Here is a 21,705-nt window from a genome sequence, read left to right on the forward strand (position 1 = left end):
GGTCACAAGTGCAGAGATACGGGGTATTAAGCATATGGACTGCTCTGTTGGGGAACTCTCTTCAGCAGATGCCCCCATACAAGTCCTCATAGCTGCTGCCCTTCACCGTGACATTGAGTCTTAGGCTCATTTTGATGCGAGGGGTGACATGAAGCAGAGAAATGTGCTGAGTGTAACACTCCGGCTTTCTCTTTTACTTACAGAACACGATAGCTGCTATATAGTGCATTAGGGATTTCCATTTCCTTGAGCCCTGTGGTCCTCTGCTCCAGGTACTATGCAGGGAACAGGCTGACTTACCAACCTGCCTGATACACAAGTCTCTGGCCATGCTCTACCTCTGCTGAGCCAGCATACTCATTAAGCCCTTCAACTAGTGAAACTCAATGGGAGGCTGTCCAACCGTCTGCCTGCCTCTGAGGATTTTCGGCATGGCTGCACTGGCAGACCAGAGTGAGATATTTATACGAGGCAAATGTTTGTGTGCCTCTAAAGGCGAAGCAGTTTATGTTGGGGAAAACAGGCACTCATAAAAAGGCACTGCCTTCACGTAAATAGATATTTATTTTTCTTAACACGTTGACTTTTTATTGTACTCAAATGCCTTGTAGGATATCTTCATAAGCACCTTTGATGTCAACAGCAAGCAGCAATATTCACATTTAATTAGCGCCTTGTGGAGGAACGTCTCCCTCTGTTATCAGTTCCGTTTATGTATTTATATCTCATTGTCCTCATTAGAACATCACTGGGATTTTTATGGTCCTTCATCTCTTTAAAGGACTGAGCACACTGGGTTTCTAAGCATTGGTTCTGAGCTGACTAGGAAGAGATATCAGTAAGACAGGGCAGCTGCCATCCCTGCAGCCACCCCGCATCCCCAGCATGAAGAAGTAAAGGAGCTTTGCTCTCCTGTGGCACTGTTTTTTCTGTTTTTGGACCAGGGCTTTGGTCTTTGGCTCTGTGCTTTGTACTCTGCGCTTGGCTTACAGGCCCCATTTCCCTTCGCATCTCTCCGAGTCTCTATCCATGCTCTCGCTCCCTCTGACTGACGTTGGCAAGCAGAGTTTTCTCGCTCTCTGGCTCCAATCATGGGATGACTTTCCCCTTCCTGGTTCTCTCCTGCTTGTTCTCAATGCATAATTTAAGTGCCTATGGGTTCTTAGGCTGATTGAAGAGTCTTGTTGGGATGGTAGAGATCTTACAGCAGAATTAGTCAGGGATGTCTAATAGCTTTCCTTCTGCCATTGTTCTGGCCTTCTTTCTTTTTATGTGTCATGTCCTCTAAGAGTAGAGGCTGTTGTCAGGTGTGAAAGAGTGTGGATGTGTCAGCAAAGACAGCAGGGATAGCTCTGGACAGGCAGAGAAAGGCTTGTCTGTCTTTAAACCTTGCTGGCGCAATTGATTTAAAGTCACTTTGCGGTGAATAGGCCTTTCAGCTCTTCTCTGGAGAGAGAGGGAACGAGACTAGGCAAGCCTTGCATCATTGATAGGTGCATCACTGAAGACCCCTGAACAGGGTAATCTAGGACTAATTGTCCTATACAGTTGAAAATGCCTAAAAAATAATTAGCATATGATGGATGGTGGGAAACATATCAGCACAGAATTGAAAAGACAGCTCTTTTTGTCTGTGTCGTGGGTTTATTATGCTGAGAGTCAACTGAGATGAGTAGATAATATGTACTTGACCCCATAAAAGCTCAGCTGTTCCCAAATTAAAGCGTTCATGTTGATAGAAAGCGGCATGCTGCGTTATCAGTGGTTCCTTCAGTCAGTTTGATTTTGTAGCTAATCTCTCACATTGTGTGAATCCGCCAGGACTCTGGGTGAATGAAACTTTAACCAGGCAGATATAGCTTTTTAATCGTATGCTCCGCATCTGTCCTGGCCCTTTTGAATTCTTGCAGTGTTTATTTCGAGCCTGAAAGCACTGTTTCCCTCAGCCAGCATTGTAGACCCTGTGAATAATTTACTTGTTATACAACTCACATTGGCTGTACAATATTCACTGGGGAATGACTAGGATGCCACTAGGAAGCCTGAGGAGAGAGGGGTGGGAGTTTTACTGGATAGCTGTATATTGGCTACAGCTTAGCTTGTCTACTATCATCGGGATACATACTGTGTAAAGGGACATAGTGAAACACATAGGCCTCACAATGGGTGGGTCAGGGATTCATCTTCTATTGTAACAACCCATGCTTAACTGAGAAATTTCCACCTTGAAAGGTTTTTTTTCATAAATGTATTTTTGGACCAAATGTCTTATTCATTTGGATAATTTTTCTGCACTTAAGAAGGAATACACCACTGGAAACCTGTGTTTTACCACCTTGTAGGCGGTGGTTCTGAAAATGTTCTTCAAAACTTTTTCATGACAGAAATGGTCCATTCAACAAAGTGTCAAAACTCAAAGTACGCTTGCTGCTATTGGCATATGTGTAATGATACTGAATAATTGCTTTTAATGCTCTGTGTCAGCACTAATGCGCTTTCTTTTGGAGCAAACTCTTGGCTAATAATTGAAAAGGAACTAAAAACAAGAAGGTTTCGTAAGGCTTGTCAAGAAGGACAAGGTGAGTCAAAGAATAAATCAAGAGAGATCATGTGAAAAGGTAATGTAGTGTTCTTCTGTGTCACCAGGGCTTTTGTTTTGTTTGCTTACGTGTCGCCACCCTTGGGGGATAATACAGTAAAAGTACTTATTTATCACTGAGAAATTTTTCAAAAATAACCTTTTATGACAGGCATACACAAACACTCTCTCTGGAGAGTCTACCCTTAAAATGACTCCTTTTTCTTTCACAACATGCCTCAATGAAGACCTTTTCCACTTGCTGGGTAGAAAATACAAATAGCCTGTCTTTGCTTTTAGGCTTTTTCGTTCACTCCTGTTTGATGTCTATAGTTGCTTTATTAAGTGTGTAGCTCTGTGATTCTGTTTCCCTCACGCAGTTGGCAGGCCATTTAGTGCCTATATGGTAACATGAATCACAGGCTTTAGGGATCACATGGCAAGAAAAGAAAAATCTTCTTTTATCTGAAGTGAATATCCTCCTGTCTTCATTTCAGTGCAAAATCAATGACGGCCAAAGCAGAAGATGTTGTGTGCAGCAAGAAATAAAAAAAAAAAAAATTCCCAATAAAAAGAAAGATGGAGTTACGGTAAAAGGGCAGTGGGGATCGTAAAGTGATAAAGTGGCTCCATCCTCAAGCAGTGCAGTCAGGTTGGCATTTTCCCCAATTTTATGGTTTATTGTGCTGTAATGGAAGAAGTGCTTTCTAATTACCAAAACAAAAGGTTAGTTTCAGTATGGCACAGCAGATGTCTATAGAAGATTATTATTTCTGTGTAAAATAACAATTATTTACTCTCAGCTGTAAGTAAGAGGCTTCAACACACACTCTCTGTTCACTCACAGCCACACACACACCACTCACTCACTCACTCACTCACTCACTCACTCAAACTTTACAAACTCATTCACAAGATCATTGAGCCTGTGTGATGAGAGGAGCAACAGAGGGCAGCAGTAATTTGACAAAAGCTGTCATTCTTTACGACAGGACGTGACCTCTATGAGTGTGAAGAGGTCAATCTCCTCTAACTTCCACATATACACACACCCACACACACACATGGCACACCCCTCTCTCAGACCCCTTTCCTCAAGGGGAGATTGAAGTGTGGGGCCTTGTGCCGGGTGGCTTCATGTCACTGAGCCAGTTACTGCAGTGACTGATAATTCCCCGAGCCAGCCACTCAGAGGAAGGGTCACACCCCTATTTTCTTCTTCTTCTCTCCCTCTAAGCTTAATCTCTCTGTCTCTCATACACATCTCATGTGTGTCCAATCTTCCTGGCTTTAATACTTTCTATCTTTCTTTCACAACACCTTATGGTTGACCTCTTTCACCTCTCCTTCCTGTTTGGAAAGTATCCTCACAGTTGCTTCACACAGTATTATTGCAATCATTTTCACCCTGAGCTTGTTACAGGGTCCTGAAAAAAGTAGGGCCCCATTTATCCAGCTAGATAGAGTCACCAATTTCCTCCTTTCTGCTGGTCTCCCCGTGCCACTTCTTGCACAAGTGACATTTACACACCGGACTCCATTCTGCCTTGCCATGGAGGGGCCCTCAAAATACTGCCTAACACATATGAAAAGGTCACATACTCTCTCGACTGCTGCGCTCACTCTTTTTCATTGATTTTTTTTTTTTTTTTTTAAACGACTCCATATCAACCACAATTACACGCGCCGAGCATCCCTCATCCCTCTTGTCAGAAGTGTTGTTAACTCTCTGAACTCAATTCAGTGGTAAGAGCGGCGAGTTTTGCGTTCCAGACTGCAAAGAATTTTTTCATTATCACGGTTGGAAGAAATGTTCCTATCAGAGTAAAATATGAAAGTGACCTTTACAGTGATTAAATAGGATGGAGGCATCTCTGCGCTACATGTATGTGTGCGAACGTCATAAAGACAAAACAGAACATCAACAAAACAAAACAGCCAAGTTGTTTTGACAGTGTTTTCCAATAACTAAACCCGAAATACATATTTGAAAGTCTGGAGTGCTAAAAGATTCAGTACCTCACCAAAGCTTGTTAAAATTGATACAGTGGTGGACCTGGCAAGCTGTCATGCATCAGCCTCAGTCTTTTAATGATGTACTTGTGCCTTGAAAAGTTGCATACATGGATTGTGAAAGCAGAGTAATAGCCCAGAGCATGCTGGTTGTCTCTATCTGCACAGATAATTGGTGTAGAATCATACTAGGTCAAGTTGCATAGCCCAAGCCCATACCCCAACAACAAATAACATTATGTAAATAGTGGTACGGTTAGTAGTACTGTTGGACTTTTGAGTGACTAGCAGATCTTATAAAGCGTGCCAGCCAGTCTTCAGTCACACAAGTTGTTGCATCACTTGGCGTATTGACTTGCGCCACATCATTCAAGACCACCAAGTGAATTGAAACACGATTGCGTTATTTTGTTCATAGAACATGTAGGCAAATTTATTCGCCCAACCCAAATGTTAATCATAACCCTGGAGCATCGACCATTTTGACTGGTGTAATAACAATGACTGCCTATAGTAAGCCTTCTCCATGACTGTTTACACGCTTCTTTAGTATTTGGGGATTCCTTAATCCTTCCCCCGCAGATGGGATATCACAACATGCCCGTCCGACAATTAAAAGTAGATAAGCAGCTCAGCAGAGGGGCACGAGGTCAAGCTCGGTTGCCACACCAAGGTCAGATAACCAAAGAGATCAGAGCTTATGCTGAAGGTATTTCCTGTGGCAACGACACAGAGGTCTGACAACAGCGTGTCGTTGTTATTGTAGTAGTATTAGTAGTAGTAGTGGTAATAGAAGCAGGGCAGAGATTATACCGTGCTCCTGGTACTGTAGGCTCAGATCAGACTGATTGAGCGGGGGCTGGGTGGTTTCACAGTCACTTAAGAGAGCGACACACTTGGACAAGCTCCCTTCACTGGGCATTAAACACAATTAAGTCAAGGCACTGTATCCCTCCCCACCTGGACTCTTAGACCTCCCGGTGCGCCCCCCGCTAGCTGTAAATCCACTCCATCTATCTGGCCTTTTAAACTTACTATTCCTCTCCCGCTCCCTCGAACCCTTCCTCACGCTCTATATAATCTGGCCTTCTGCAGAGTGTCAGCTGTGATTCCGTATATTAGCCTCTCTGCATAGGGACATGACCTTTACCAGCATTTTCAATTGACGTTTCATTCTCCTGTTTTAATCAGCGAAGCACAAAGGGCCTCCCAGCGAATACATTTGCCTCTGAATTATTTAGATGATATATGATTGAAAGTCTTCCGAGCACCACTGCACTTCTCCCTCTCTCAGGAGTGGTCTTACTCAGACCACCCGTTCATTCTGGGCGAGAAATCCAACGCAACTTTGCGACTTTCATCCATATGGGACCAAAGTGTCCTTCACTCAGAGCGCGCAGGGCCAGCCTTCCCCCTCGCCTTCAACCTTGACAGCAGCACTCGAACTTTGTTTGTCAGAGCGGCAAATCCAGTCTTTCACAGAATCTGAGCAGTGCCGTCAATCAGTGCTGGAATTTGAGCACTCTCAGACATGTTTTTTATCTATCCTGAGTCCTTTACGTACAGTACTGGTTCTTTCTCTCTGTGTCCTCACTTTTAATTGAATCTAGTCATTTCTTAGTCCTCGGGAGAGCACGTATATCATTCATCTGCACTAAAGCACTCTCATCCGTGGAGGTGAGCCTGCACAAAACCCCTCTGCTCAAAGGTCACAGGTTAATGAGAGTGAAACTACACTCATCTGACACTTGAGAGTGGGTTGCTTGAACTCAGTTTATGTATCTACTGATCCTATAGGACTCATTAGACCCGAAGTGTCTCTCACCACCTCATCAGGGTTGCATTTGAAACCCCAAAGGTTTCTCTTACACATCATCACCTGACATCTCTGAGAGGAACTTTTGAGTTTGGTGGTCTTGTTATGTGCTTTAAGTCACTTTGTTAGCCTGCGGTGCAGCATAGCTGATCAACAGACTTGTGCCATTAGTCAAATTAAAGTCGCACAGTTGTGGTTTGGTTTGTTGTGAAAGTGCTGCGGCACATTGGCAGGTTTATTATGAGTTGTGCTATTTGTCAGTTAGACTGTGGCAGAAGGAAATTAGCGCTGTGTGGGGTGCATTCATTATTTTACTCTGAAAGAGAAAGAGGAAACAGTTGATTTATCCATAATTCCCACTTAATAATGACTGTGTGTGTACACTGTATATGATTCTGGGCCTCGTGTTTGTTTGCATGCGCAGCAGGTTTGTTGTACATATTGCTGACAGGCATTAAAGTGTTTCGGAGCAGCGGTGCGAAGATGGGAAGGGAGGAGGGGAGCTGTGTGAACAGAAGGGTAGAAAGGGCGGCGGTGCGATGATTTACCATGGTGCCTTTCCATATTTTACCTCATTTGGAACATTTTTTATTCATAGCAAGATTGCCTTGGGTATTTCATTCTATTAGGTGCAGGCAAAAATGTCACCACTTACCTTCTAGCCTATATTTCAGTGTGTGTTTGGCATGTTGTATGGCTCTTATCTCTGATAGATGGACCAACACATCAGCAAGTGGGACACTCCACTTTGCCAATCAGAGCCTTCTATAAACACTCTTGCATTAATAAACTCACATTGCAGACCTCACAGGCGTCACCGGGGGCCTAGCAGGGTGGCAGAGAGGAATTAGGGAATTGCTCCCTCTAGGTGAAGTTCAAGTCTACTGCAGGTAGTTTTGGAAAGCTTGGAAGTTTTCATTTTAGGGGGTGGCAGTAATTACGTCTCTGTTTGTGCAGGGTTTAACATAATCAGCTCAAACGTGCAAAACCGGCACAGCCCAAGTCCAATTTTTGCTCTAATCTCTTGCAGAACTGTTATTGGCTTATTGTAGTTGTAATTGGGGTAAACTCTTGTTTTTTGAGCAGTGTTGCGGTGATGGATGACTGCTTGGGCAATTCCCCGAGCATCCTGAGGGAACCTGTTGCATGGGGCTTCTTGAGCTGGGATTTGTGTTCATTTAGTGCAAACCTTGCTCTGTAGATTACTTGCTCAGAGGGTCTGGCATTACGAGCAATATCTGCCAGATGAGAGCCAATCATTTCCAAAGGTAGTACTTATCTGCTGTTTGTTTTCTCACCTTGTCGTCTGTCTCATCTTTTTGCCTTGCAGTTATGTGGCTGTGGGCTGCTCGGCGTGGGCATCTGGCTCTCTGTGTCTCAGGGCAGCTTCGCCACCTTCTCGCCCTCATTCCCCTCACTGTCAGCTGCCAACATGGTCATCGCCATCGGCGCCATCGTCATGGTAACAGGCTTTCTCGGTTGTCTGGGTGCCATCAAGGAGAACAAGTGCCTGCTTCTGAGCGTGAGTTAAATCTAAATACCTACACAGCGTCCCACTATAAATAAGACACACATAGACAAGACACTGCAGCTCCTCTCTCTCCTCTGTCTCTCATCTAATTTTTTTTCTCTCACATTACCCCATTTCACTACTGCAAATATTGACAGAATTGTGTTGTGGAGACAGCCCCTCACATATGTGTTTATACACCTACACACATTGGTTACAGGCCAGTGAGAACTCAGCAGCATATTTGTAGTCTTCCAGCCGGAACCTCAGCGGAGGTAGACGAGTGACAGGAGGAGTTCAGTCTGCATTGTATCAAACCTCAGGGGCTCACAAAGGAAAGTTAGAGCTGAGCAGTGGGATTCTCCTTTTCTGCAAATTAACACCAACGCACTCATGTCATTTCCATGACTTTGGTCACAGCCCAGTGAAAGAGCTGTCAGTCAAGAGGTCCTTTGTGTCACCAGCGTGGTTGAAATACTGTACATAGCACACTAAAGGATATTTTTGTGCTCAATTATTTCGAATGTTCTATTATTCATTACAAAGACTCCTCTGTCTTGACGTTGTTCTGTTTGCCCAAAGTGTTTTATCTTAAGTACAAGTTAATTATAAAAGTTCACCCAATGGAATGGGGCATGCATTGATCTAAGCTGCAAAAAAAACAACTTTCATATATAGAAATTTTAAATGAGAAGTAGAGTTGGGGTTCTGAGTACTTAACATCACAAACAGCTCAATCCCTTGAAGCTCTTGCATCAGTCAAAAGCCAAAGCAAATCTTCAGTGTTCGACATGACTTCCTTCACCTGCCTAACAACTGTGAAGCAGAGGGAGTGGACTGCAGGGAAGGGGAGTTGGAGGGGGTGAGGAAGACGGCTAGAATGAGAAAAAAGAGACACTTAATGAAAAATATAGAAGTTCTGATGTTTCTCATTAAGTCTGTTGCCACACCTGTCTGTAGCATCGTTTCATATTTGGCCACGATAATTCTGTGCAGCGCGGCGGTGTCTGCTGCTCGTAGTTGTTGTTGTTGTTTTTCTGTCCGTCCGTTTCAGTACACCCGGGGGTGGGGGGTGGTAGTGGGGGATGCAGGACGTGGAAACATCAGAGTGGGTTTAGATCTCCCAGAGCAAACAGATCAGAGCGTCTACCTTGACATATTATCTCTGAAGTTACTCTGTGGACAACTCTCTCTGGATTAGAAATATTCAAAGACTAGACATCCTTTGCAGTAAATCTTCAGTCTCTCTTCTTAGCTGCCAAAAATTGTTTACCGAGACAAATTTAAAAAACAAAGTGGGAGAGAAAACACTGAAATATCCAACTGAGACGTCAACACTTTAAAACCTTGAAAGTGTGAATTGCAAATGAGAACATACACCCACAACGATGTGTATAGATGTGAATACATACACATATTTTCACAGAGATCCATCAGTGCACCACCACTTTACTGTACCAAAGCTGTTCCTTTTCAGTAATAGGAAAAGGTCACCAACCGGCTGTGAAGGCACAACAGTCATAGACTAAACTGGGAACCCAGACACTCAACCAACATCTTAACTATTTAATTTGGGCCTTGACACAAATAATAACCTACGCCCTTCCTCCTTAATGAGTTTGGAATTAATGGGGTTTTCTAAAATCTAGGTTCGCGTGCCTCCACCCATGCTCTGCCAAAGAGCTGGGTAAATATTGAGCTGAAGGGGAATCAAGTAGGGAGAGAAAAGTAGATGAGATGCAAGCCTGTGTTGGAAATTAATCTAGGGAGGTATTAAACTTTCTCCCCCTCCCTTAACACATTCACATGCCCTACGGCACTTGGATTCTCCTTTTTTCTTCCCTCTGTCACTCCCACCTCCTCCTTCATCTTTCTTTGTCTTGTCTTTCCTGTTTTAGTATTTTTGAGTGTGTGCTGTTTTATTTTATTGCTGTATCAAGCTCCAAACCTGACACCTGAAAGAAACTGTTCAACATTTAGCAAAATATGCGTATTTGCTTCCTCGCTGGGATTTAAATAAAAGATCAATACTACTCTTGTGTCTCTATGGTCAATTTGAAGTCATGCAGGCTTAGTCCAGTTGGCTTAGCATAGCACCAACACTTGAAACAAGGGGAAACCGCTAGCTTGGCTCTGTCCAATGGCAACCAGCATCTCTAAAGCTCACTACTAAACACTTGTTTGTTTAAGTGCTGGGCTGTTTCTTGGCCTGGCGGAGTAACTTTCTGAGGTCTTGTTGTCACAGTCAGTGAGGTTGCCAGGCAACTTGTTGATCCACAATATATCCTTTTTACATCTGGATTTTGGACAGATTAAACAAACAAGATGTATATAATAATGTCAGCGTTAGAGATGTTGTAGGTGGAAGTTGTTAAATTCAGACAGAACTAGCCAAGCTGATTCCCTCTGGTTCAAGCCTTAATGCTAAGTTTAGCCAACAGGCTGCTGGCTGTAGTTTAGTGCTTACTGCACAGATATGACAGTCTTCTTCTAACCTAACTCTCAGCAACAGAGCAAAGAGCAGATTTTATGAAAATGTCTGACTTTTACTTTAACCTAAATTGATCAAACGTGTTTCCATGCTTAAGTTTATGAAGCACTACAAATAACAGATGCTGAGCTCATTATAAAATGTATACAAACTGTCATGTATGCAATCTACAGTCATGTAAAGGTTTTACAAATGACTGCAGCAGAAGCCCAGTCTCAGATTCAACATGTTTGACAAGTATGACAAAGCAATTGTTAAAATAAGTCTGCCACCTTCTCTCTGACAGTTCTTCATTGTCCTGCTGATAATTCTCCTGGCAGAGCTGATATTACTCATCCTGTTTTTCGTGTACTCAGATAAGGTAAGTTCATTTTGTTTTCCATGTTTTGACTGATATTGTTCCAGTTAACTCTGTAATATTTTTGTCATGCACTTCACCACAGCTTATACATAGTGTGTACACACAATGCCGAGGCTGTGAGGCTTGCACACACATACACACACACACACACACACACACACACACACACACACACACAGGGCCACACACAACTGCACAATGCAGTAAAAGGTGTTAGTGTGATAAACATATCCATGTTCCAGTTGCTTCGGGGGATCCGAGTTTCCTCTTCCTTATATTTGGTTGTTTCTCAGGCAGGAGGTTGAATGTCTTCATTCTACCATTAACCCAGCAGTCAAAGGTTAGGCCACAAAATGCAGCCCAATCCCCACCAGTTGGCTCCCCGGAATTGGCCCCGAGAACATTTCCCATGACCCCTGCATGGGCTCAAGATAGGTGTATGTCAATATGGTGACAACAGATGACCATATGTAAAGCTATGGAGATTATTGGGTCCATGAACAGACTAGATTCTTCTTCATGTTAAATTAACGTCTCATCCTGAACATGACAAATGTCTTATGCAGGACAAGCAATGAAGACTTCTGTCTGTTTTCAAGGACAAGTCGTTGATAGATCCATCTATTTATATATTCAAAGTCTCTATGTCGCCTGGCCCTTGGGACGCCGGCTAATTCTCCCTCTTTGTTCTGAGGTTATTGCTCAAACTTAGTCTCTCAGACAGATAAAGGAATTCATTTAGCAGCCAATCCATTCTCAGATTTGGATCAGGTCTCGGAGGCACACCCTGTCAGGAGTAAATATGTCTGCTGCCTTATCTCCAAAATATTACCGGCTTAACTTTGAAAAAAAACAACCTCCAAAGCCTGATCCCTCCAGTGGAATTTTAATGGGGAGCCTCTTGACTTCACAGCAGTGCCTCCCCATCACCGGGGAAGTCAGAGAAAGATAGCCAAATGGGGCTGAAATCAAATGAGTCTGCATTAAGGGATAGGGCGTTAGTCGGGGAGAACTGTCTCATTCACACAAGTTCCAGTGAATAGCAACCGCATTTTATGTTTCTCCCGTCTTGCCAAATTACAGCGTGTTTATCCTGGCTTAGACCTAATGGGACCTGAAACCATGATAATGCTGATCGCTACCAAATACGGCTCCCTTTATTGGTCTTCAAATGTCATTGGAAAAGCAAAGCCATCACAGCAAATTATATGTTATTGGAGACGGCATTTTCAGACTGCCTCCAAACGAGGCGTCCTGCAAATTTGAGGAAACTGTGTGATGCTATTACTCAGATGGCATTTTATGTTGGATAAAGTCAGGATTAGATGAAGGACAATCGGTGTCCATCACACAAGGTCTTTAGATGTTGCTCTGTTTTCTCTCTCCTCTTGGCTTGCTTCTCTCCAGTGAGATCTAGTAAGCCGTGTGAGGCTCTCCTCATCCTCTGCTACAGGCTATGATCAGAGGAATCACTAATTCACTTCTCATATTTGATCTTCTAATCACAAGGCATTTATTAACAAGTCTGGAAGACATACAGTAGTTGGCAGCTGTAAATTGCGTATCGACAGAGGCCTGCAAAACAGATATTTTAGTCTTTCAAATAGGTCATCTTTAAGTCATGAGTGACGCCTCTGTGAACTGTGATCCTTCCGGGTGACAAGTTGTTGACAAGATTTGAGGAAGAAACGAACATACACTATCTGGTTTTGCTGGAGGAACACATTTTTTCACTGCTTTCATTTCACATCTTAACCCCCCTTGCTTCTGCATTTCCACCAGTTTAATCTTGCTTAAGAGGTACTGCTCTTTCTTCTTAATGGAGAATTTCTCTCTCTCTTCTTCCTCGCCCTAGCAGTCTTGCCTCCAGGTATGGCTTATGTGTAGGTACCCCCTCTTTCCCTCCACAGCCCAATGGTGTTAAGCTCTCTGATTAAATGCCATGTAGAGGCCGTAGTATAATAATGGCTGGCCCTGCAGTTAGCAACCAGCTGACTACAGCAGATGGCTAGGCCACAAACCAGATTACAGCCATCCGTCTTTAATGCCGTGACCTCATTGTGCCTCAGTCAACCCAACACGGCGAGCCGAACACCGGTAAAGGTTTATTAGCTCGGAATGAGAAAGCAGAACCTGGCAAGCAGTGAAGTGAAGCACCAAAAGCATGTGCACGGGAATGAAGGGAGAGAAGAAAATGCAGGTGGGGAAAGGTATGGAGGGAAAACAGGTGGACATATGAGAGAAAAAGGGAGGTGAGATATCTAACGCTGTGAAAGGAAAGAAGATGAATGTGGTAGGGAGGTAAGTTGTTGGAGGAGAGAGCGAGAGATAAATAAAAATAGTCTAAAGGGAGGATCAAAATAGGACAAAAGTGACAAAAGTGAGGTAAGGTGTCATTGTAAATTGTTTGTCCAGAGAAAGGTAATGATGTCATGTAGGAGGAAGGAAAGTTAGGCATGTGAAAGACTACTTAGAGGGCAGGTAGGGCCGCGCCACATTCCTGATCTATCTTACTAACAACCCAACAAACCAGCAGGCACATCTAGTCATGTATTGCATTTATTCACGGGCAGAATGAATCCACGGCCATGTTTTACTTTCTCCATTCAGACCAATTACAGAGAAGTAGTGGGGGTCTTCCCCCTTGCTCTGTCGAGTGCCCCGGCCTCAGGCTAGCCGGCACAGGCTTGCCGAGCAACCGAGGGAATTAAGTATCCTGTTTAATGATGTGCTGTTGGGGACCTCTGGCTGTGAGGCTGTGTCTCCACATCATTTATTACACTTTGCGGGCAGTTAGCTAACACACTTGTCCAATGAGAGCAACAGTAAAATATTGTTAGCCTCAGTTCTTAGGAGTCCTGACAGTACACATGTGACCCAAGAATGATTGCGGAGCTTTGAACACTTTTGAAAGAGCTAACTTCATGTGAAAAAGGAAGCTTCTCTGGGTTGACACAAGTTTATCCCTGTGTGCAGAGCTAATGAGGGAAGATGGGCTGTGTCTGTCACTTTAGCGTTTGGTTATGAGGTAACACTATTTCGATACAGTTGTACAGCTGACTGGAGAAAAGCCAACATCGTCTCTGTGATCTGACAATACACAAAAAGACTTGCTTCCTTTCACTTGAAGACAGTAAAATATGTGACAATTTCTTCTGAATTGTGAAGCTGTATAAGACTTTATAGAATGAGTCATGTTTAAAGACTCAAGATGAGATGAGAGGGGGGAGATGAGGCGAGTACAACAGGGAATAGAAATTTGAAGAATAGTTGTGCAAAGACTCAGGATTGCTGTTCATTTCCAGTTTTACTATTGGCATGATTCTAAAGCCTGCCTTAATGGGAAATTCCAAGTTGTAGTTATGAAAAGTATTACACCTTAATCCATTGAGAATTAATTAGGACCGTACCATTTTCCACTTATCGACATCAAAATTGCCAAAATAACCTGACCTAAATGTGACCATGTCGTCATCAAGTCAAATCTTCAGCTATGGTATGAATAATGCATAATTTTTCATACCACAACATGTGCTTTCACATGAGTGCTGTTAGTGTGTTGTGTTACGATGCGTATGTAGGAAGGTAAATGTACAAGTAAAGGATGGCTAGCCAATATTTTTATATATACAATGAGTCACAGGAATGCTGTGACAAACCCACAGATAATTATAACTCTTTAGTTCCCCTCAGCTCTACAGAGCATTATAATTCTATATGCTAATTGTTTTGATTTTCCGACCTTCCACTGTACTGTTTTGGTTTGCTCTTGCCACTTTATTTTCAGCCCCAGTAGGCAGCTGTGTTCAGCGAAAAAAAGCTCTAAAAACCTCTCTACGCTGCCTGCCCTGCACCAAACAGCAGACACTTAAATGGTGATATGTTGGTGTTTTGTTCACAGCTTGTGTCCGCTGCTCCAAGTGGCCAGAGATATTAAAGGCATAAGTTAAAGGACCAGTATGTAGGGTGTAGTGGCATCCAGCAGTGAAGTTGCAGATTGCAACCATTTGAGTAGAGTTGTGGCCACGAGACAAAAACAGCTGCAGCCACGAAACTGGCCTATCTAGAGCAAGTGTTTGATTTGTCCGTTCTCGGCTACTGTAGAAACATGGCGGTTCAACATTTCGGCCTCTGTGGAAGAGGACCCACTTCCTCTGTAGAAAAAAAAACGCTCATTGTAAGATAACAAGAACACATCCATTCTTATTTTCAGAAGATCATACACTAATAAAAACTGTTTGACCAATGTCTTGGTTCCCCATCCAGTTATGTATAGCCCCAAGCTGTTCTCCTGCCAGTGTGCACAGAAGGTGGCAGACTGCTAAAAATCTCTTTTTATCTGGCTAGATTTTTACATACTGTAGTTATGTACCATTTGTCTTATTTCACAGATGGTTTGTTTTTTCATTTAGTTGGCTTCTTTCTCCGAGTGGTAATATGTTTAGTAAACCACCTGCATAGTCTGGATTTTATTTTTTTGTGAAATTGTTCTGCAGAGACTGTGATTCATTTGGAATTAAACACTGTAACATCATTTGAAGAGTGTAATCGCTCAAAGTGATAAATAGCAGTTGGGTAAAAGTGAATAAAACTCCCAACAGCAATACGCAAATTGCTCTTCTATACACCCATCACACCACCTACTGTAAATTAAGCAATAAGCAATACTTTGTTGTGGGCTTTTTCTGTGGAGCTCAAACCGCCCTCTGAGACAAAACTAATGAGGAAGAAATACAAGGGAATCAAGACTGGGGCACAGCTCACATATCTTTAAATTTGTTTTTCGATGGAAGATTTTGTCATCTGCATGGCACAGGATTTGACCTTTGCGCCCTGGAAACAGGAAAATTGGATTTTCAGTGGACATACAACATTGAAACACCAATGAAAAGACCTGATCTTTCACATTTTTGAAAATTGCAGCAGACAGCTCAGTCATGGTTGTGTACTCTGGTAATGAGTAAGCAGTGAGGCTTTGTGTCTGCACAGTGACAGTCCCAGTATCTGGTCCCCGGGGTGTTTACATGTCACTAGATCAGGGGCCCAGTTCTGACAGTGGGGAGTCTTTGCACTGGAATTATGAATGTATTTGTGCTGGGATTAGACACAACCAAAGAAATATGCTTGTACAACTTTAAGTTGTAAAAAAAAATAAAGCATCAAACAAACTAAATTAAGTAGAGAGTAGCTTTAATACCTTATCACTAATTTCAGTACTTGCTGGCTGCATTGTATTAATACAGCGTCTGAAGTTGTTTCTCAGACAGTCCACCACCCATTCTTTGTTCTTTGCTTTTGTGCACAGTGACACACAGATTTGGATACAAAGCCCATTCCTTCCTCTAACCTGTCAACATGTGTATCAGCACATCTCCATATTTTCTTCCCTTCTGTGATACTTGTGTGTTCGCTCGCTGGCCGAGCTGAACCCTTTAGATTTATGTGATGAATGTGCTGTCCTGTATTGCTGAGCGTGGACTTGGGCAGCCCAGAGGAAACCACAAGCTTATCTATGTAATGATGAGAAGTATGAGCGGTGTCTCAGGGTTTTGTCAATATGCCACACTTGAGGTATTGCACTGATGCCCTGTGGCAACTTCAAAGAAAACGTAACGAGAGTTAGATGTTGCCAAGGAATGGTGTCGGACTGTTATTTGTGAACAATTTCCTGTACCAGCAACATGAACTTCAGTCAAGAAGTTAGTTTTTCTTATCAGAAAAAATAGGCTAATGCCACAAAGATGTGTTTGTATCTGCTTCTTTTGCGAGGAGAAAATGGGGCAGTGTAGCATGATCAAATCCCTGTTTGTTCTGCAGTCATTTGTCTGCCTCTCGTTAGCGGTATATCTGGATCATTAAGTTTCATTTCAGGCTGTAACAAAGACTTCCACACATGAAATGGAGGATGTGCAGAGACTTATTGGAGACCCAGAAGATGATTTTTATTGTAGTGGGGGGGGCCCCTGCACTCTAGTGTGTGTTAGCGAGGAGTCAGTAATGAGCGAGCAGCATCACATATAGCCTAGATGGAGAAGAGAAGATAGACGATAGAAACAAAGTACAAGACATAGATTGATGATGCTGCTCTTCATCTCATTTTCCTGCACAAGGACAGATATGGTAGGGCCCGCCGCCCGGGGTGCAGTACACAGATTCGCTCCTCTGCATCAGCAAAGTTACAGAGCGAGAAAGAAGAATGTGATTTGAAATAATACTAATCTTATTTCAAAGGTTTTAGAGGATGCTTTAAATGGGTTTTGCATGATTTATGGTTACTAAAGCGTTTTATTGCCAGGGAAACTTTAATTAATCAGGAAAAAAATCTGTTTCTCTTTTATGTTTAATTCAGCAAATAGTTTTCCTATGCCTCGCAGCTCAGAAAACAAGGGTTCGGGGGGGGGTTGTTCTCACCAATAAATGAACTGAACACTTAATTGAAATCTTAATCTAGCTGTCTGTGTGATCAAAGGAAGGTTTGCTCTGTACAGAATGCAGGTCTCTGCTGAGCTAAACAGGTTATAACTCAAGCGACATTAAATTTATATATCTTAAAAGCAGGCTTTATATTATATCTACCAGCTTGCATCAGTTTCCTACTTCTATTCTTTTTTTAACTGGAGGATTTACTGAGCAGCCTCCTAACAATGCCTAGCTGAACACCAGTCTTCCCTCTCCGAGTAAAGAAACTGGTGAACAGCTGAAAGAAGCGTGTTGTGTCAGGAAGTGACAGACATGATGTCCTGTCTCTTATTGTGTGCAGCTTTTTTTCCCTAGGCACAGTCTGAGGCCTCAAGCTTTAAATATTAAAGCAAGTGCATTCCTTTTGTTGTGATATAACTTGCCTGTGAAGATGTACAGCATGGCTGTGGCAGTGCATGTCATTTTTCCAGTAATAATTACCCCTTATCAGAAGCGCCTCTCAATCTGTCCTGGCAGTTAGCAAATCCCAATGGGCAAAGAGAACTGCAGGAGAACTAAAGCTCTGATTTTGTATCTCATTAACACATCCAATGAGATATTAATCTCCATCAGACGTGGCGCAACCCTGAGCACATTGTTGGGGTTCAGTCAAGAGGAAAATCATTTGCTATCTCTGCTGAAGGGCATGTTGAAGCTGTGTGTGTGTGGAGCGAGGCGACACATGACATGTGTCAGATCTGCAGTCATCATGCAAAAGTCCAAGTCACTGTAGCAGGGTTATTTTTAGATGACAAGATAAGGGTTACCTGTAACTTTATATTCTAGCTGTTGCTAAATCTCTGCTATCTGTGTACTGTTTTCATCATCATTAGTCAGTTGACAAAAAGAAGAATTCATGATCAATCATACAGACGTCTTCCAAAAATACTCAAACTCCCTTCACTGCACACAATGGACACCACTATTATCATTTACATCTGTCTAAAAAAGACATCTACAGTTTGAAAAGTAAACAATAATATGAAAGCACCCTTCACAAACACTCTCCAACTGCCTGCACCAATATAAACATTATTAATGCTTTAACTCAGTCGACAGTTCTTGCTCAACCAACCCCTTTAAACCAAGGTCTCTAACCAAGGCTGCTATTGTTTCTTTCATCTCCAGGTGAGTGAGAATGCCAAGCAGGATCTGAAGGATGGGCTGGCTCTCTACAACTCAGAGAATAACATAGGCCTGCGAAATGCCTGGAACATCATCCAGGCAGAGGTAGGCAGACCTGACAGCCCGCATTACATCAAATATTAGAAACATTAGCTTGAATGTTCACTCACAACACTAGAAGTGATACATAAATGCAAAGTTTAACAGAAATATTCCAGCTAATGTATTTCCTGGCTCGTAGCTGTATTTTAATGCGACATTGAAAGTCAAAACTGGCTGTTGAAGTACACTTCATTCCATTATTGCAGTCCTCTAAAGCAAAGGGACTAATTACGATACTTGTTACATTAAAGTTAGTTTGAGGTCTCCCTGGACTGACAGAAAGCATTAACTAATCGTGTGTGTGTGTGTGTGTGTGTGTGTGTGTGTGTGTGTGTGTGTGTGTGTGTGTGTGTGTCTCATTCACAGTGGAAGTGCTGCGGTGTGATAGCGTACACCGACTGGCACGAGGCCCTACAGGAGAAGGTGGTTCCTGACCGCTGCTGCCAGGAGCATTACCAGAACTGTGGGCGTAACTCCACCAACATGTTCTGGAACAGGGTGAGTTCACATTGGCTATAATATACATGCAAACATGTTTTTGTTATACATACACTGAAAGGATTACTGAACCTGGCCTATGGGGCACAGGGACCCAAGGGGTCATAGGGCCCCTGGGGAGGAGCTTTTTTTGATGTGATATTGACATTTATTGTTCAGTGAATTAATCAGCTACAGCAAGAAGAAAGAATTATGCTATTTGTTGTGGCTCTGCCTCTTTCGGCCCGGCTGTCCTGCTCCTATCTGTCCTCCATACGAGGAAGTCCTTTTACATGTTTGTGCCTAGGGGCCCGCTGTCCCATAGTCCGTCCATTGATAAAACACTAGTGGGATCAACAGCCAGAAACAAATTTCTTGTTGTGTTTGAATATATGATGGTTTTAAATAATAATTATGTTGATTTAGGACACAGACTAATACTAGTACAAGATTCACAGGGGACATAGAAATCATAAATCATATATGTATTTGGTCCATCTGTTCAGTAGTTGCTTTTACAACCCTGTGTGTATTTGAAATTGCGTTAAAGTTTTCATCTTATTGCTGGATTCTGATCACGCTGGATTTTTTGTTTTGCATTATTCATGAGACAACAGCCCTTTGCAGCACAATGTTCACCAATATCCCCCCATTACAAGTCTAATCTGCTATTGGTCTGGCATGTGGTTTGTTAGCGGGTCTAAAGTAGGGGATTAAATGCTGTAATATAATTGCCAAAATGAGAATAGGCAGACATTGAGCTGGTCCACTGGGAAAGCCCAGCACTAAAAGCTTGTGTGTAATCCTGCCCAGAGGAGACGGCCACACACTATATACTGTAGTTAAGCCTTACATGCTGCCTCAGCACCCACACCCAAGAAGGGGCACCACTTTCCAGCTGAAACCACCATTAAGTCCTTCACCCCACCTCACTGCCAGCGAGCGACCTCTGAATGAACCCAGGTGGGAATACACTTAAGACTTAGCGCACACGTCTGTCCATATGGCCCGAAGTCTGCATTAAAGTCATCACTCATGGGTTATTCATTTATTTTAACACCTCACCTGGTAGCCCATATGTAGGAGACATTTTTATAGGAAAGCGTGAACTTGATGGTGACATGATTCCTCTAACACACTGAAAATTCACATTTCTTTAGTGGTTTCTTCACAAGCTGTTGTTCCATTTTAGGGCTGCTTCGAGAAAGTGGAGGAATGGTTGGATGACAACAAGCACCTGCTGGGAACCATAGGCATGGTCATCTTAGTAGTGCAGGTAGGAGGCTTAGTGATGAATTGTTCTTTCCTTCTCCATTTCTTTCTCTACCATTTATTTTCCCTCCCTTTTCTTCTTTTCGCTTTGTGTCTGGGTGCATTTGTTTGTGTCTGCCTGTCTGGCTACATGTTTTGAAAAAAACGTGTGCATTCAGTGGCCTCTGTGCCACCGTGTTCTACAGCGAAAGTTATGAGGCCTGTGCTCGGTGGGCGTTCTGGGCACCCACACATCTTGAAATATTGAAGTCACTGTCTTCTGGACCCTGATCCTGTCTGGGCTCTGTGCCAAGCAGACTGTAGTAATGTATAAGGAGTTATCAGAAGATAGGAGAGCAGAGATAGTGAATATAGAGAAACAGGTGTGGAGTCGCATATTAAAGGCACTGTAGGGAGAGGTGACAGACATTCCTCCTAACATACTGTTTCTCTTTTTGTCCTAAACTCTGCTTTACATCGATCCGTCTTTGTACAGTGAGTGTCTCGCTGTCTTTGCATTTGCACGTGTGCGGCGCAGGAACTCATGCTTTTAATATCAGCGCCCATGTTAACAAGTTAGAAGCAGCCACATTGCGTGTGTGAGCAGGGCGTCACACACATGGTCGGAGCAACACCCGACAAGTTGAGCTCTAGCCTATTTTTTCTTTATGCTGTGCACAGTTCTCAGCAAAAATAAACAATGAAAATGAACTGTTTATAGTCATATGGGCATTATACCAGCAAGAGAATGCTAATTAAAGTGAGTTTCTATCCACTACTGCAATACTAATATTAGGAGTTGACCACATTGAGATCAACAGATGGTGGCGCTAATTAAACCATTGCAGAAGAATGAGGCACAATGATAAATGGTCAAACCTTAAACACACAAAAACGGTGTAGGAAACATAATGGAAATACACAATCTCTGTTTCTTTCACTCATTAATTTGAGGAATATCACAGTTTCCTTTTCGATCTACACATAGCTGATGTTTTCGTCTGCTTGAATGATGCCTAAGTCACTCGCTTCATGTTTGTCATTGTCCATTTCACCTTTTTGTTTTTATTGATACATCAGCTTTTCCACCTCAGCCATGCGTAATAAACGTTTTAGCTACGGCTATTTTTTAATTTTCCTCTCCGGGTTTATTTATTTTTTTCAAATTGAAAATGCGCATGAAAACAGGTGGATCATCCCTTGCACTCTGCGTCTTCCTTTCCACTTTTCATGCTCTCAACATTTCCTCTTCCTTTATTTTCCCTGCCCTCCCGGGCCTGTCTGTGACTGTGCAATACGAGGCTTCAGTTTGCTAATCCATGAGTCCACGGTTCTCTCAAGGTGGGCTCACTGTTAAATCTCTCTGTTGAGATTCTGCACATTCTAATATCCTTAGGGGAAGATGGTGCTTGAGCTTTAGTGCAACCTCACTGAGGGAAAGTCAGCCTCAAATATATTGGCCAACTTCAGATCACTGTGTATTCATGACAGGATCGCACTAATCTTATATGCTTGCATGCAT

At 42.8% G+C, this 21,705-nt stretch overlaps 1 protein-coding gene across 3 annotated transcripts in view; it reads left to right on the plus strand.

Moving 5' to 3' along the window:
• Nucleotides 1–21,705, plus strand: part of tspan9a (tetraspanin 9a) — a 159,506-nt gene that overhangs the window by 130,927 nt on the left and 6,874 nt on the right. For all 3 annotated transcript variants that reach the window (XM_051381503.1, XM_051381504.1, XM_051381502.1), the window contains 5 exons: nt 7,738–7,929; nt 10,695–10,769; nt 18,357–18,458; nt 18,822–18,953; nt 20,125–20,208. In XM_051381503.1, the coding sequence (XP_051237463.1) occupies nt 7,738–7,929; nt 10,695–10,769; nt 18,357–18,458; nt 18,822–18,953; nt 20,125–20,208 (585 nt within the window). The remainder of the gene's footprint in view (nt 1–7,737; nt 7,930–10,694; nt 10,770–18,356; nt 18,459–18,821; nt 18,954–20,124; nt 20,209–21,705) is intronic.

The sequence above is a fragment of the Dicentrarchus labrax genome, unplaced genomic scaffold (assembly GCF_905237075.1).
Source record: "Dicentrarchus labrax unplaced genomic scaffold, dlabrax2021, whole genome shotgun sequence".
Taxonomy (NCBI): Eukaryota; Metazoa; Chordata; class Actinopteri; family Moronidae; genus Dicentrarchus; species Dicentrarchus labrax.